Here is a 13235-nt window from a genome sequence, read left to right as displayed (position 1 = left end):
CTGGCTGCGAGTGTGTATGCTAAGCTAGCTTCTAAATCTAAGAAGCTTTAGACAGAGACTGTCCATTCATGTTTCAGAAAGCTCATCATTTCGTTATCGGAGCTCAGGATAAGTAGCTCAGAGCTGCAGCCAGAGGAAAGATGTTCAGAAATCTCTTGCTTTGTTTCCATCAAACCTATGGGCTTATTTAGAAACTGGTAGTGTCCCCATTAGCTTCTCTTGCCATCCCAGCTCAAACAATCGCACTGTAAGAGCTCTTTGGAGGGACTCAGCTACACACACAGTTTGGGTGCTGGTCCTGCTGGTGCTTGTGGTGGGAGGCAAAGCAGATGCCATCAGCTTCCCCCAACACAGCCATCATGGGACAAATTTCCTGGCTATGCCTGGATGTTCTGCTCTGTGGTCAGAGTAGTCTGCTTTCCTACTCATAAAACACATGGCTGTTTTGGAAACTTAAATGATCTCCCTGACATAAAAGTGAGAGTCCCAGAGAGACAGGGAGGAAAAAAACAACAGAAACCAAACAGGCCCTTTGCATCTAGGAAAGGAGCAGCCAGCGTGGGATGCCTGCTGCAGAAGCTTCGCTTGCAGCCTGGGGCTTCCTCCCCCTCCTCAGAACTCCTGCTTACTTGGCAAAGTTGGCCAGGTTCTGGGTGACCTTGGCAATGAGGGTCAAAGTGCGTGCAGTGCGGTCGTCCGGGTACTCCTGCAGGAGACTGAAGAGGGAAGGGGACATGATAGCTGGGCAGAGGAAGCGGAGGAACAGGGAGGCACTGATCAGTCGCTCGCTGATGTCTGGGCGGCCACGGTTGCTGCACTCCTGTCTCCACGAGGCAAAAACTTCTTTGAGCTCCCTTGGGAAGACACTGAAATGAAAGGAAGACACACAGGGATGATAAGTTCAAGGCCAGGGTGTTTGAACTGCTGCACAGTAATAAATAAACATGCTGTGCACCAGCCGTTTGGTATGACAGCCAGACCCTTACACCCTGCTGACCCACAGCAGCACCTCTACCTACACCAGTCACAGGCTTCTGTATTTTCCTTTTTCCCTCTTTTTTTTCTTCTGCCCAGAGCATCCATTAGGATATTCAAACCACAAAGGAAAAAGCCAAGCCAAAACCACCAACAACTAGGAAGAGAGATGGGAAATCAAGCAGCTCATCATCACAAGTTACATAGTGTGTACCACCCTGGAGAGATGGGGCACTGCCCGTGAGCTGTGGGACACTGGGGGTGTGCCAAGGTCACCAGTGCAGCTGGTGCTTGGAGGGAGGGCTGTGCAAATTGCACTGCTCCTGTTTAAGCTCTTGGAGCAGATCCCATGGAGACAAGGGCAAAGCAGAGCCACACTGCAGTTAGTCCGGCCTTGCAACTGCATCGGCCTCAGCCAGGCTTCCCAAGACACCAGACCTCCCCCAGGCCAGCAGCCCTTATCGCCGCAGTAAGGAGCTGCCTGCCTGCTCTCCTCCCAGCTCCCTGCTCCCACCTTATCCTGTTCCCAGCACAGGCTGTTTATGCAGCTGGATACTCCCACGCAGGAGCAGGCTGACAATGGGTCCCCAGGGGCCCCCAGGCTCCCTGTATCAACCCTTTCCCTGGCCCCAGTGCCTGCCCTGGCCACAACCACCGTCTGTTTGAAACCCAGAGCCATTCACCTACAGAGCTGGATGACATAAAAGCGGACCGAAGGAGGTCAGACTCCATTTTAGGTCACACATTTTCTTAACAAACAGCCATTTCAGAGGATGTTTTCCCAATTCTGCTGCAAGGACTATGTGGGATGAGCGAAGCAATCTGAGCTGGCTCCCAGCAGCCACGTGCCCCACTCTGGGACTGACTGCCCTGCTACTGACCCCCACGTTTGTTGGAAAGAGAAAGCCACGTGTGCTGTGCTGCCAGAGATGCTGTCCTGCTCCCCGGTGCAGAAGCCTGCCCAGCCATACTTCCTGTGCACACGGGGTGCACATCCTCATGCTTGAAGTTTTCTCCATCCTGACATGAGCACAATGCTCAGCAAATGCTGCCATTGTGTTTGGCTTCTGCTCCATACTGGATTCATGCTTTCTCCCTCATGAGCTTTTGCCTTGTGCTTTGTAAGTAACACCAGCCAACGTCTTTGGCTGAAAAAGTTCTCTCTCTGGCTTGATTCGCACAATTGGACAAAGCCCTTTTACTTCATGGTATTTGCCCAGAAATAGGAGAATCCTTTAGGCAATTTAAGGCTTGAGTGAGCAGGACAGGTTGTACAGTTACTGGAAAGTAAGCCCTTGGAAACACATGCACCGGCAGCATGCAGCCCTAAGTACTGCTCACTGTCACGGGCTGCGAGATCATAAAAGTTTAATTGTGTAATGGCGTATGGAATTCAGTTAGCTGGCTTTATGTGACAAACGGGCCCGTAATTCATTACCCAAGTTTCCAGTAACGAGCTTCCACATGCTGAAATTCTGCTTACGCCGAAACTTTCCAGATGTCCAAATTATGTCATAATTATAACAATTTTCGGTTATTGTAAACCTCTTCCCTCTCTCTGACTCTCTGGCAGATGAGCACACACACTCCTGGCACTCTATTTAAAGCAAGACCGTTAGCTGTCAAGATCCCTTGGCCAATTCTGAATTCTCAATATCAGCCCAATTAATCCCCAAGAACTGCTGAGCACAAAGGAGCAGGAGGGGATCGCCCAGAGCTGCAGCTCAGCTGCTCCAGCCCTCCTCGGAGCAGTGGGACTGGAGGAACCAACCTTCCACACGTTCCCGGCTTTCCCTACATCACTTTTCAGACCTATTTTTATGCCAACCTTTTAGTGCTGCTTTGGGTATTTTTAGGAAGGCATTAATTTGAACAATTATTATCCGCCGGTGACTAAAAGCAGAAAACTCCTCTTGGGAGAGCAGGTAAGCACAATTCATGAGTCAGAGTCATTACTGGCTCAGTTAAGGGATGGACTACCTGCACAGAACTGTGCCCTTCTGCCTATTTGTGGTGGATGCAGGAAGTGTGAACAAGCCTCTTGCTGCTCGTTCTCTCCCTGAGCAGCATCAGGAAAAGCAATTCCCTTCCTCCTGGGCTTGCAAGACAGCACGCTCTGTATCCAGGGGGATTACATACAGTAAGTTTTCAGACCTTAACGCAACAGCTGGGATAGGGAAGAAAATGAGGAGTTCTGACTACCAAAGACTTCCTTCCTCCAAGACAATCCTTGGTTGATGTTTGGCAACAACAGCATTGCTACAAAGTACATCAATAACAACTAATCTCAGATTTTTAACCAGGAAGACTGCAAACGCTGCAGTAGGATAAAAATGTTTGCTCTATTCAGCCAGGACAAAAACCTCTGGGTCTGCTAACAAGACGCACAAAGAAACTATTTTTGTTCCTCTAAGTAAAGAGGGCCACCAGCACATTGCTCCCCCTCCCAGGCACCATCTGCAGCAGACTCATGGGCTGCTGACCCCCGCAGTCTCCAGCGCCAAGGAGCACCACCAGACACCGCAGCACACCACTGCCTCACTCCAGTCAAGTCTGCATATTCAGGCCAGCTGTCCTGAGGGCCAGGACTTGGAAGAGTTAACCCTGAGGAATGCAGGATGCTAAGCCAAACAGCAACAGAGCACTAACAGCAGTGTCCTTGCTCCAGCACTCTGCTACAGGAGAATGTCTGCCTCCACAAAAGCTCCCTGTGCTGCTGCAGCTTCCCTGCTGCACCAGCAGTGCCACAGACCCTGCCTGCTGCAAGAGGGTTCAAAACTTCAGTGGCTGCTCTGGGGAATCAGGCAGTCCATACTGACCCACCTGGCACATACAGGTTTGTGACATGGGTGGGAGACTCAGGACATGCATTCCTGCTATTTATTCCAGGCTTTCATACACTGTTGGTATCAAGTCCCTCTCTGAACTGGTCACATTGGCAAAGGCAGTTCTTACTCCTTGGCTCTACCACCCTTCCTGTGTCTGTGCTGCAGTGACTCTTCACCACCCACTGAAATGTGATGGTCACTCAGCCCTTAAGGCAGTGTGGAACTGCATCCCCAAACTAAACAAGCTCAGCAGAAAATCTGTCCTTGAAAGTATTCTTCTGTGCACAGCAGCCTTCCCATTCCTATGCCAGGCACACAGGAGCTCAAGGCACTGCACATCTTTGCAGGTGCACCTACCACCGCCTGTGCCACCCCTGCTCAGCCCAGTCCCCCTGGGCAGCCTCACACAGAAGCCCCCCGGGTACCCTTTGGGTTGGCAAGGCCGTGCCAGACAGACATGGCCTGAGCCCGACACCATACTCCTCCTCTATGGCAGTCTGTGGAGGGGAGTGATGTCTGCAGGCTACTGACCAGTAGGAGTTGATGATTTTGCAGAAGGCCAGCTCACAGCACATCTTCAGGTTGCTCTGATGTTCAGGGAGGTCTGAGGATGAACACTTACTGGGATCCACCTCGCAGTTTTCATCTGATTCATAGAGAGCCTTGATAAATTCCCCTGTAAAATAGACAGTGATGGGTTTTGGAGATGCAGCCTTCAAGCAAGCCCCAATGCTGTCACGCAGGCTGGACCCTGGAGAGCAGGGCCATTCCCTCCCCCAGCTGGCAGTGCTGCCCTGCTTACTCCAAGTGCTGCCCTGGAGCTGCTCTGCCGGAAGATCTCTTTGCCTGCCTGCCCCGAGCCCCCAGCCGCCCCACTGCAGCCACACTCCCCAGGGCTATCTCCAGGAAGCATGTGGCAGGTTCTGTCATCATCTGTATAATGTCCTGCTGCCGTGGGCTGCGCCTGCTACAGTCCCCTGGTGCTGACAAGCCAGCGTGATTCACAGAAGAAATGGATAATTAAAGGAAAGAAACAATTTACTTGGTTTATTTTGAGCTGAACATCACACCAAATCGAATTACAGCATTTCTGTGAGCTTCCTTGCATTCCTGCCTGCCCGCTCCTCACCAGAGGTGCCCCAGGCTCAAAGCATGCTGTGGGCACTCCTGGTGCCGCAGGTCCAGCTGCGTGTCCCTGGCCCCATGGCAGGGGGGTGGCACGGTGGGGCTGCAGCAGGACCCAGAGGCAGTGCCAGCCCCTGCGGCCACGGGATCCTGGGCTTCACCTGTCACTACAGGACTGGCTGTGCTCGGTGCTTTGGTTCCCCTCTTACTCCTGTTGGTCATCTCCCAATTCTTGACCTGTCTGGGATTTTCCCATCTTCGTGCTTTCTGCTTCCTCTCATCTGCACCTTCCCTTTCCTCTGCTCAAACAGATATTAATTAAGTACCAGAGGGCCCCTCCGGTGCATTTTCAGCTCTGCTGGGAGCTGCAGAGCCTCTCCGCCCGCCTGCCAGCAATGCCTGCTGTTATGATCCGGCCCTATTACCGGCTTGTGCCTCGTGGTTTGAAGGAAAGCACCACACTGCACTGAGCTCCCTCTGACATACAGATTAATCATTTCCCTGATAAAAGGTCCGTGCAGAACCCGTGCCCGAACACCATGCAGGAACTGCAGGCTGCTCCTGCATCAGGCAGCAGCATCAGTCCTGACAGGGGACCATTACAAAATTCACTGCCTTGATTAATCACCTGGCTTTTTAGAAATTTTTTGAGGTAAACTACTTACAGATTTCAACCAGAAGGCATTACAAGACAGAAATAACCAATATTCCTTCTCTTCTGGTGGGCTACCTGCTGGTCAGACTGCATTTGCTCCCCTTCATCAGTATTATTATTATCTTAATGAAGTACTTATGCTTTTGTGGTCCTTGCTAGAATTACACAAATCCACTAGCAGGAAGCTAACAAACTGAAAAACTCAGCTCTGCAAGGATGTGCCCCAAAGCCCACTGCCTTCGCTCGCAGCTGAGCAGCCCCCAGCCCACGCTGTGCCGCCTGCACGCAGCAGCGCTGCTCTTCCTTCCTGACCTGCCCAACAGCGGAACCTCTAATTATTTTCATTTGCATCAGGAGAAATATTTTTGGAGCCACGAGCATAGCCAGCCCTTTCAAAAACCACCAGGAGGGTTCCCGGTGCTGTGAGGGAGGCAGCTCTCATCACTGTAATTTGGGAGATTTCATCTGACTCACAAGCGCTGCGAGTAATCGGGGGGAGCATCTCCGGCCGGGGGAGTGCAATCAGGGAAGGATTCAGTCAGCCTCTGTGACACCGCCACTGCTGACACAGAAGGCTTGGCAGGCCGTGCCTGCAAATACCATTTCGCTGTGTCCTGTGGAAGCAGATGAAGCGCCAGCTGAGCGCTCACCTTCACCTGGGGCTGTGCTGCCCTGCTGTGGGCTGCACCTCGGGCCAGCAGCATGCGGCCTTCAGGCTTCTCCAGAACTGCTGGAGAACATTGCTGGGGGAACGCCACCGCCTCGGAGGGCCGCCAGGGCTCGACCTGCACTCAGCACTGTGCAGAGCAGCCGACCCTCGGTACGTACCTAAGGCATCTTGCAAGTACTTCTGTCCCACCAGCTTCAGGTATTCCTCGATTGCTTTGGTGGCCAATGTGTTCTCCCTGAAAATGAGATGCTCATTCTCACCACAGCGATCAACTTCAGACATCATCAGGTCAGTCAAGAAATCCTGGAAAGCAAAGCCCATGGTGGGTCACCAGGTACCAACACGCCCTGTGCAGCTCTCCCAGCACAACGGGAGCGGAGCGCCGCCGTGTCCCCGTGCACACAGAGCTGCTCCTGCTCCTCACAGAGACAAGAGCAGAAATCAGTCCCTGCACAGTGACAGCGCCTGCACCACATTTACCCCTCCATCAGTTTCAGCTTTCTGATGGGTCCCATCTTGGCCTCGTGTTTTGTGGATGAAGTATTTTTCCCACTGTTCAACGCAGCTGTGTTCGTACCAAACTGCAGTGCCTGCAAACTGGGGGCTTAACCTGGGTGTTGTGAGCTGTGCCCCACAGTTAATGGCTGAGAATCAGGCCTGCAATAGGCACCAGGGTTACCCAACGTCCTATTGCCCAGTACCCATGAGAATAAACAGCACCGTTACAGCACGCACTGCGGGCGCTTTGCTGGGCTGATTTGCACAGAACCACACAATTTCATAATCCCCTGTGCTGCACAGCGATGGAAGGGGCAAGCAAAGCAGTGTGCACACTGACAGCTGCCCTGTGCACAGCTCTGAGCTCCCGAACTGCAAACGCCAATAGAAAGCCAGCATCTGAGACCGAGCTCTACGTCTCCCTCAGCAACAGCATCAGCGATCAGAGAGAGTCACGTAACTCCCAGTGCATTCTGTTGAAAATCCACTATGTGGTGTAATGTTTAGTGTAGCTAACAATTTAGCTGTAGCTAGCATTAATGCAGGAGAAATGCCATGCAGGTTTTAATGCTAACGCACATTCAGCTCCCATTCTCTACACTGCTCATGGGAAAATCCTCCCACCGATGCTGCTCACCTGGATGACACAGCAGGCCAGGCTGCCAGCACCCCTCATCCTGCGTGGAAGCCAAGTCCCTGTGCAGGAGGCAGGAATGCCGACCTACAACTTCATTTCTGTACCTTCACCTCTTCACAACTGCACTTCTTCCAAACCAAGTTCTTCTAACACAAAACAACTTGCTCAGGAATGAGCCTTTCAATGAGAAATTCCTTCACGCAGCAGGAGCACGCAAGACGTACACAGCCCATTTCTGGGCACGGGCAGCAGGCACTCCTGGAGGTGCTGTGTGGAGCTGCAGGTCCTGCACACTGCAAGTCTAACCAGGTTCAGAAAGCAGCTCCACCCCAACACATGGCGGCATGTTCTGCTCACCTTCCAACCTCTGCTGAACCCCAGGTGTGACCTGGAATCCTCAGGCTCACGCTGGGACACACTGCTGGCCCATTCCAAGGCCAAACCACAGCACCTACACAGCCCTTCATTACTGCGCTGCTGCCCCAGATGAAGGCAAACCCAGGCTGCAGGCAGAGGCACGAATCCCTCCACGATTTTCTGTCATTTTGCCCCTTTTATCAGCCAAGCCCAAATGAAACTTTAAACTCTTGCTCAAATCCCTCTAGCCGCTATCTGGGTACCTCCATCACCTTTATCTCCCTGGTTCTCTCCCAGGATGCGTTTCAATTCCAAGCCACAGCTCCAGCTGACACAAGGTGCTGATTCTTAATTAGCAGCCGCTGACCTTGGCTTTGCTTGATTCTCTTTCCTGTCACTTTCCCAACATACTAATTATCTCAGGAACACTGAGTTTTACTGCTCCTCCTCAACCAGGTTTGCTTTCTCCTCCTCCACTCAGCTGAGGATCCGTGCTGCCTCCCCCCGAGCGCAGGGCCGCAGAGCTGTGGCAGGACGTGGGACGCAGTGCCAGCTCTCACACAGAACCCAGCTGCCTGCCAGGGCTGCTGAGCTGCAGAGACCCGGGCAGCAGCTTCTAGCCAGCAGTACGTGAATTTTGATGATTTCAGCTAATAGGCAGAATTCACTAGAATTAAAAATGAGTCATACGTGACTCGACACAAAGCCAGAAAAGATCCCTTCAAAACGCCTGTGGCAGTCACTGTCCCATACGGAGCACCACCAGCAGCTCAGGTGACCATTCAGCAGGTGAGAGAACAGCCCTGCCGCCCTGGGAGCAGCCAGGAAAGCTGCTGGCAGCCCAAGGAGCTCCGTTACAGCACAGCAGCCACGGCTGGAGCGCGGTGTGTCAGGACAGCCCTGCCACCATCAGCAGACAAGGCAGGGCTTCTCACAGCCGGGCAGCTCCCTGGTGACACAGAGCCAAGCCAGCCAGCCCTGAGCCGTGCTGCAGAGCCAGGCACTACAGGAAGGAGCTCTGCTTGTGGCTCAGCCCTCCGCACCAAGGAGCCACATCAGCTCCAGATCACACATCTGCCATCTCTGCCTCAAGAAGGCCAGCAGCCAACACTCAGAAGACACAAATGGAATGCAAATACTTGTTGGATCCCTCTGGGTGCTTCACTCACCCACATACAAGGCTCCAAATAAAATGCAATAACTAAAGCCAATAAAACTCCCTGTTTGTGAGCAGCAGAGATCAGCGGGGGGTTTTTAGTTAGGGCCCCTGGCAATGGAAGAAAATAAGATGCTTTATTTCATTACATCAGAGTCGAGAGGGAAAGGGAAAGGCCTACAGTAAAAATTAAGGGCTGTGGCAGTGCACTTCAGGCTCACTCCTGCGATTATTATAAGGATATTTGTCCCAACTGGACATTGCTGAACCTGTGCAACCTCAGTCACCACACATATGCTGATAAGGAGGAACAACTCATAAATAAACAAATTAAGAGCATGACAGAGCAAGACGGCACTGGTTTCCAGCACTCCAAGTAGGAGCTACTGCAGCACGAGCTGCTGCAAGGCTGCTTCTGCACGGCCCCAGCAGCCCCGCACTGCCCAGACAGCTGAAGGTGAGCCTGGGGCAGGGAAACAGCACGTGGGAAGGTGGGCTGCTCCAGAGGGAGCCTTGAAGTGGAAAGGCTCCTTGCAAAAGTGAAATCCACTGAGTATGAAATTGACACCTGCTCAAGAAAACAGTCCTACACTGTGGTGCCAACAGGGCCAAGCAATTGGGCTAATTGCATCACTCAAGCACACAAAAACCAGGAGAAGCAGCTCCTTCACAAGACAGAGCTGCAGACGGCAGCCAGCTCTGTCACCACTCAGTTCAGGCACTGCCTGCAACCTCACACCTGCCCGGCTCCAACAGCACCCGAGGGGCAGCATCAGGAACCCTGCAGAGGGGCTCAGGGTGCCAGGAAAGGTCCTGCAGCACCAGCCCTGCAAGGACAGGCATGGGAGAGCAGAGAGGGGCTGTCAGTGCTGGGGGAGCTGCTCTGTTACTCAGCGCCCAACGGGTGGATTGGTGGTGAGGTCTGGGGGTTTCCACATCGCAATGCTCATTAATAGGATTGCCTTCACCTTAAGAGGATTGAATTGATAAAGGTAATAAGATTAGTGCTCATTTCAGAAAGCAGCCCAGAGTCCAGCAGGGCTTTGATGCAGCAGTGAAGGAAGCCCTGGGAGGAGGTCAGGCAGGAGGTGCAGAGCTGCACATCACAGCCCGGCCTCAACCCTTCACCGCCACGTGGTCTGCAAGGGTCTGTTCTGGAAAACACCAGTGGTGCCCCTTCTGCTCAGCACAGGAGCTCGTGCTCCAGCACTTCTGTTGTTACTCATTTTCCTTGGGAAACGGAGGGCAAGCGGCACCACAAGGGTTAACACACAGGCAGCTACGGCCACAATGTTCTCACAGCAATAAGGAAACCCAACTGCAGGACACGCCATCAGCGGGCAGAGCAGCGCAAGCACCACCTCCCTGACCTGGCAGCAGCACAGCCCTGCTCCCACACTGCACTCCCCTTCGAGCCTCCTGACCTGCCTGACGGCTGTGCCTGGGGGGAGGGCGAAGGGGAGCAGGCACGCGCATAACATTGAATAAAAGCTTTATTAGCTTGACTACGGCTGCTGTCTAAAGCATTATGGGGGAAAACTCCTTGCAAGGGAATGATGCCAGTGTCACCTATGGCTGCAGGTGTGCAGCAGCCCGGCTCTCCAGGCTGGGACACACAAGCACTGCTCCCCACCAGGCAGCCCCACACGCAGGCTGGGCAGGAGGCAGGGAGACTGCAGCAGCCTCACATGGAGGAGCAAATGCATCTGCTTATGGGAAGCAAATCCTTGCGGCATAAACAAATAGGGACACATGTTTATTCTTCACTCCATTCACACCATAATAAATATTTATTTCAAGTGAGCAGCTGGTTAGTTAGAGCTTTGTCTGATGCTGGATTTCATCTACCAACCATTTGGACAAGGAAGTTTTTTATATATTTATGATTATTAACTGAGCTGCAAAAGCTGTGAGAGAGCCCTGAAATAGACCTAAGCGAGGGAAGCATTCTGCAGGTGCTGAGAGCCCCAGCCCTTCTCCCTCTGGGAAGGATGCAGCCTGCCTCTGAGTAACCACATCACACAGCCCACATCAGCCTGGGCTAATGGCAGGGCTCAGCACACCCAGCATTTTTAATTACCACTTTGTGTGTTTTGTCTGTGGGTTGAAAAACACATCAAAATAGTCAGGCATCTCACCACACCCTTGTAGGTAACACTGGTGCCTGTGATGATGGGAAGATGGCAGTACCCGACACATGGAGGATGCAGGGCAGTGCCCCCTCTGGGCCGGACAGCCCTCAGCCAGCCTGCCTGCACTGCCACCTCTATCAGAATGCTCTTCCCTTCTGCCCACCTTGACAGCTGCTCAGGGCTTTCCAGCCATACCCTGATGCACTCCAAGCCCTCACACAGTTCTGCGGGGGTGAAGCTTTTCCCTTTCCCAAGCAGAGATCAAAGGAAGCACGGCCTCTGACTCCGGGGAGGACTCTCTGCTTTCATTTCCCATCTTTTAATCTACTGTGATAAAGAAAGGAAGCTCAGGCTGATGCAGTTATTTAAGGGAGAAGACGCAGCTGCAGCCCTTGCCGCCCTGCTGCTCACACCGTGCCTGCCTACAGCTCTGACCAGCCCCAGTAAAGGCTCCTAGCTGCAGCACAGCAGGCACTGACAGGAGCCGGGGGCTGTGCAGGGCTGCTCTGTCTGCAGGGCTGCTGGGGCAGCAGGCACAGCCATGCACGGCTGCTCTGCCGGCCTGGGGGACCACTGTGCCTCTGCAAGGGACTGCACTGCACCCACAGTGAACAGCTACAGGAAAAACAGCAACTCAACACCGCGACAGCAGCCAGCCCAACACATCTCCACAGATAACCTGCCGGACACTTGTTTCTCACTCCAGCTGTAATTGCTGCTTTAGTGTCACCTACAGCAGCCAAGAACCACAAAAAGCCCTTTGTGAAATCAGTGAAATAAGTTAGCAACTGCCCATCACTACATCTGTGCACTTCAGCTCAGAGAGGTCTCTTCCCCATGGCCCCACAGAGCCCAACACAGGCACAGCACAAACCCAGGCAGGGCTGAAGCCTGCTCAGAGACAGGAGCACCACGATACCAGCACAGCCCACCTGCTCTGGATGGGGCTACACGCAGGGCATGTGGCCGTGGCACACAGACAGGGTGGGTGGGTGCCCTCCTCTCCCATTCATCTACTTTTTTTTTTTCCTCTTGTTGCCAGCTTTTCCTTTTCTCTGCTTGTCCAACTCCTCCACAGAGGAGGCATCACCCGGTTCCCATGCTCCAGTAACTCCTGTTGCTTTGACAGCTCTCTCAACCCTGCGCTAATGCTGATGGCAGATGACAGGCAGAGAAAGCAGCAGCTCCATTTTAGGGAGCAATGCATCACGTCTGTTTACTGTTTGCTGCGTCCCCCGTGCAGAGCCTCTGGGATCTTGAGCGCTAGCACAGACACGAGCCTGAAACATCCCTGCTCTCTCCTGAGCCTCTCCAGCACTGGAGAGGGGAGGAAAAAGCAGCAGCAGTGACAACAGCTCTGATACGCATGCACACAGCTCACAGTGCCCGAGATCAGGGTGACCCTTGATGCCACCAGAATTGTGCCAGCCACGCTCAGAGTCCTTCCGGGTGATTTTATCTCAGCCAGAGCTACGGCATCAGTGCCACCAGAGCTGCAGTGAAGGGCAGCTTGGCAAGCAGTATCAGCAGAAGGCAGGGCCAGGCCCACAGAGCATAGCAAAGCTCTGCCAAAGGAGCAAGGGAGGGGACACCTGGGGTGCTCTCCTGGCATTACAAGAACAGGATCGCACATGCCCTGAGCTGCTCCTGTCCCCATGGAGTGGGGCTGCACCCCTCACTGCGTGCCCTGCAGTCCCAGCCCAGGGTCAGGGAGGCTTAGGGCTGCTATTTTCATTCCCTCTGCAGCAGCAGGACCTCACAATCCTCTCAGAGAGCTTCTCCCGCCTTAAACTTATCCAGGAGGCCAAGCCACTTCTCTGTACAACAGATGGTAATTAAATCTAATCCATGAACCCTGCCATGATCCCAGGCAACAGCAGAGGCTGCAGAGGAAGATTGAGCCTCACAGTTCCCCTCAGGTGAGCAGCTCGCATTTCCTCCGCTCTGCTGAAGCTCTGGAAATCTTGCATTTCCTGGAGACCTGCTGCAGAGCTCAGGGAGACACTAACAAAGAGAACTGCTGATGCTCTGACTCGGCTGTGCTGGCTTGTGGACACGCAGCAAGGACACTCCATGGCAACTCCATGCTCTGTGGAACTCAGGGCTCAGCTCTCCAGTAAAGGGGTTTCCAGCTCTGCTCCTCTGCCTTCGCTGCCAGGACCACCACTAGCAGTAAATCCTGCTCCCTCTTCTTCCTCACTT

The 13235-nt window shown here is 53.3% G+C and overlaps 1 protein-coding gene across 1 annotated transcript in view; it reads right to left on the bottom strand.

Annotated features, from left to right (window-relative positions):
• Window positions 1-13235, bottom strand: part of DAB2IP (DAB2 interacting protein) — a 158765-nt gene that overhangs the window by 17206 nt on the left and 128324 nt on the right. Inside the window, 3 exon segments of the mRNA XM_085239155.1 lie at window positions 630-866; window positions 4335-4479; window positions 6412-6556. Of these exon segments, the coding sequence (XP_085095281.1) occupies window positions 630-866; window positions 4335-4479; window positions 6412-6556 (527 nt within the window).

This window comes from Meleagris gallopavo, chromosome 19 (genome assembly GCF_905368555.1).
Source record: "Meleagris gallopavo chromosome 19, MGAL_WU_HG_1.1, whole genome shotgun sequence".
NCBI lineage: Eukaryota > Metazoa > Chordata > Aves > Galliformes > Phasianidae > Meleagris > Meleagris gallopavo.
The sequence above is the reverse complement of the archived record's forward strand: the minus strand, read 5'-3'. Positions and strand labels throughout refer to the sequence as shown.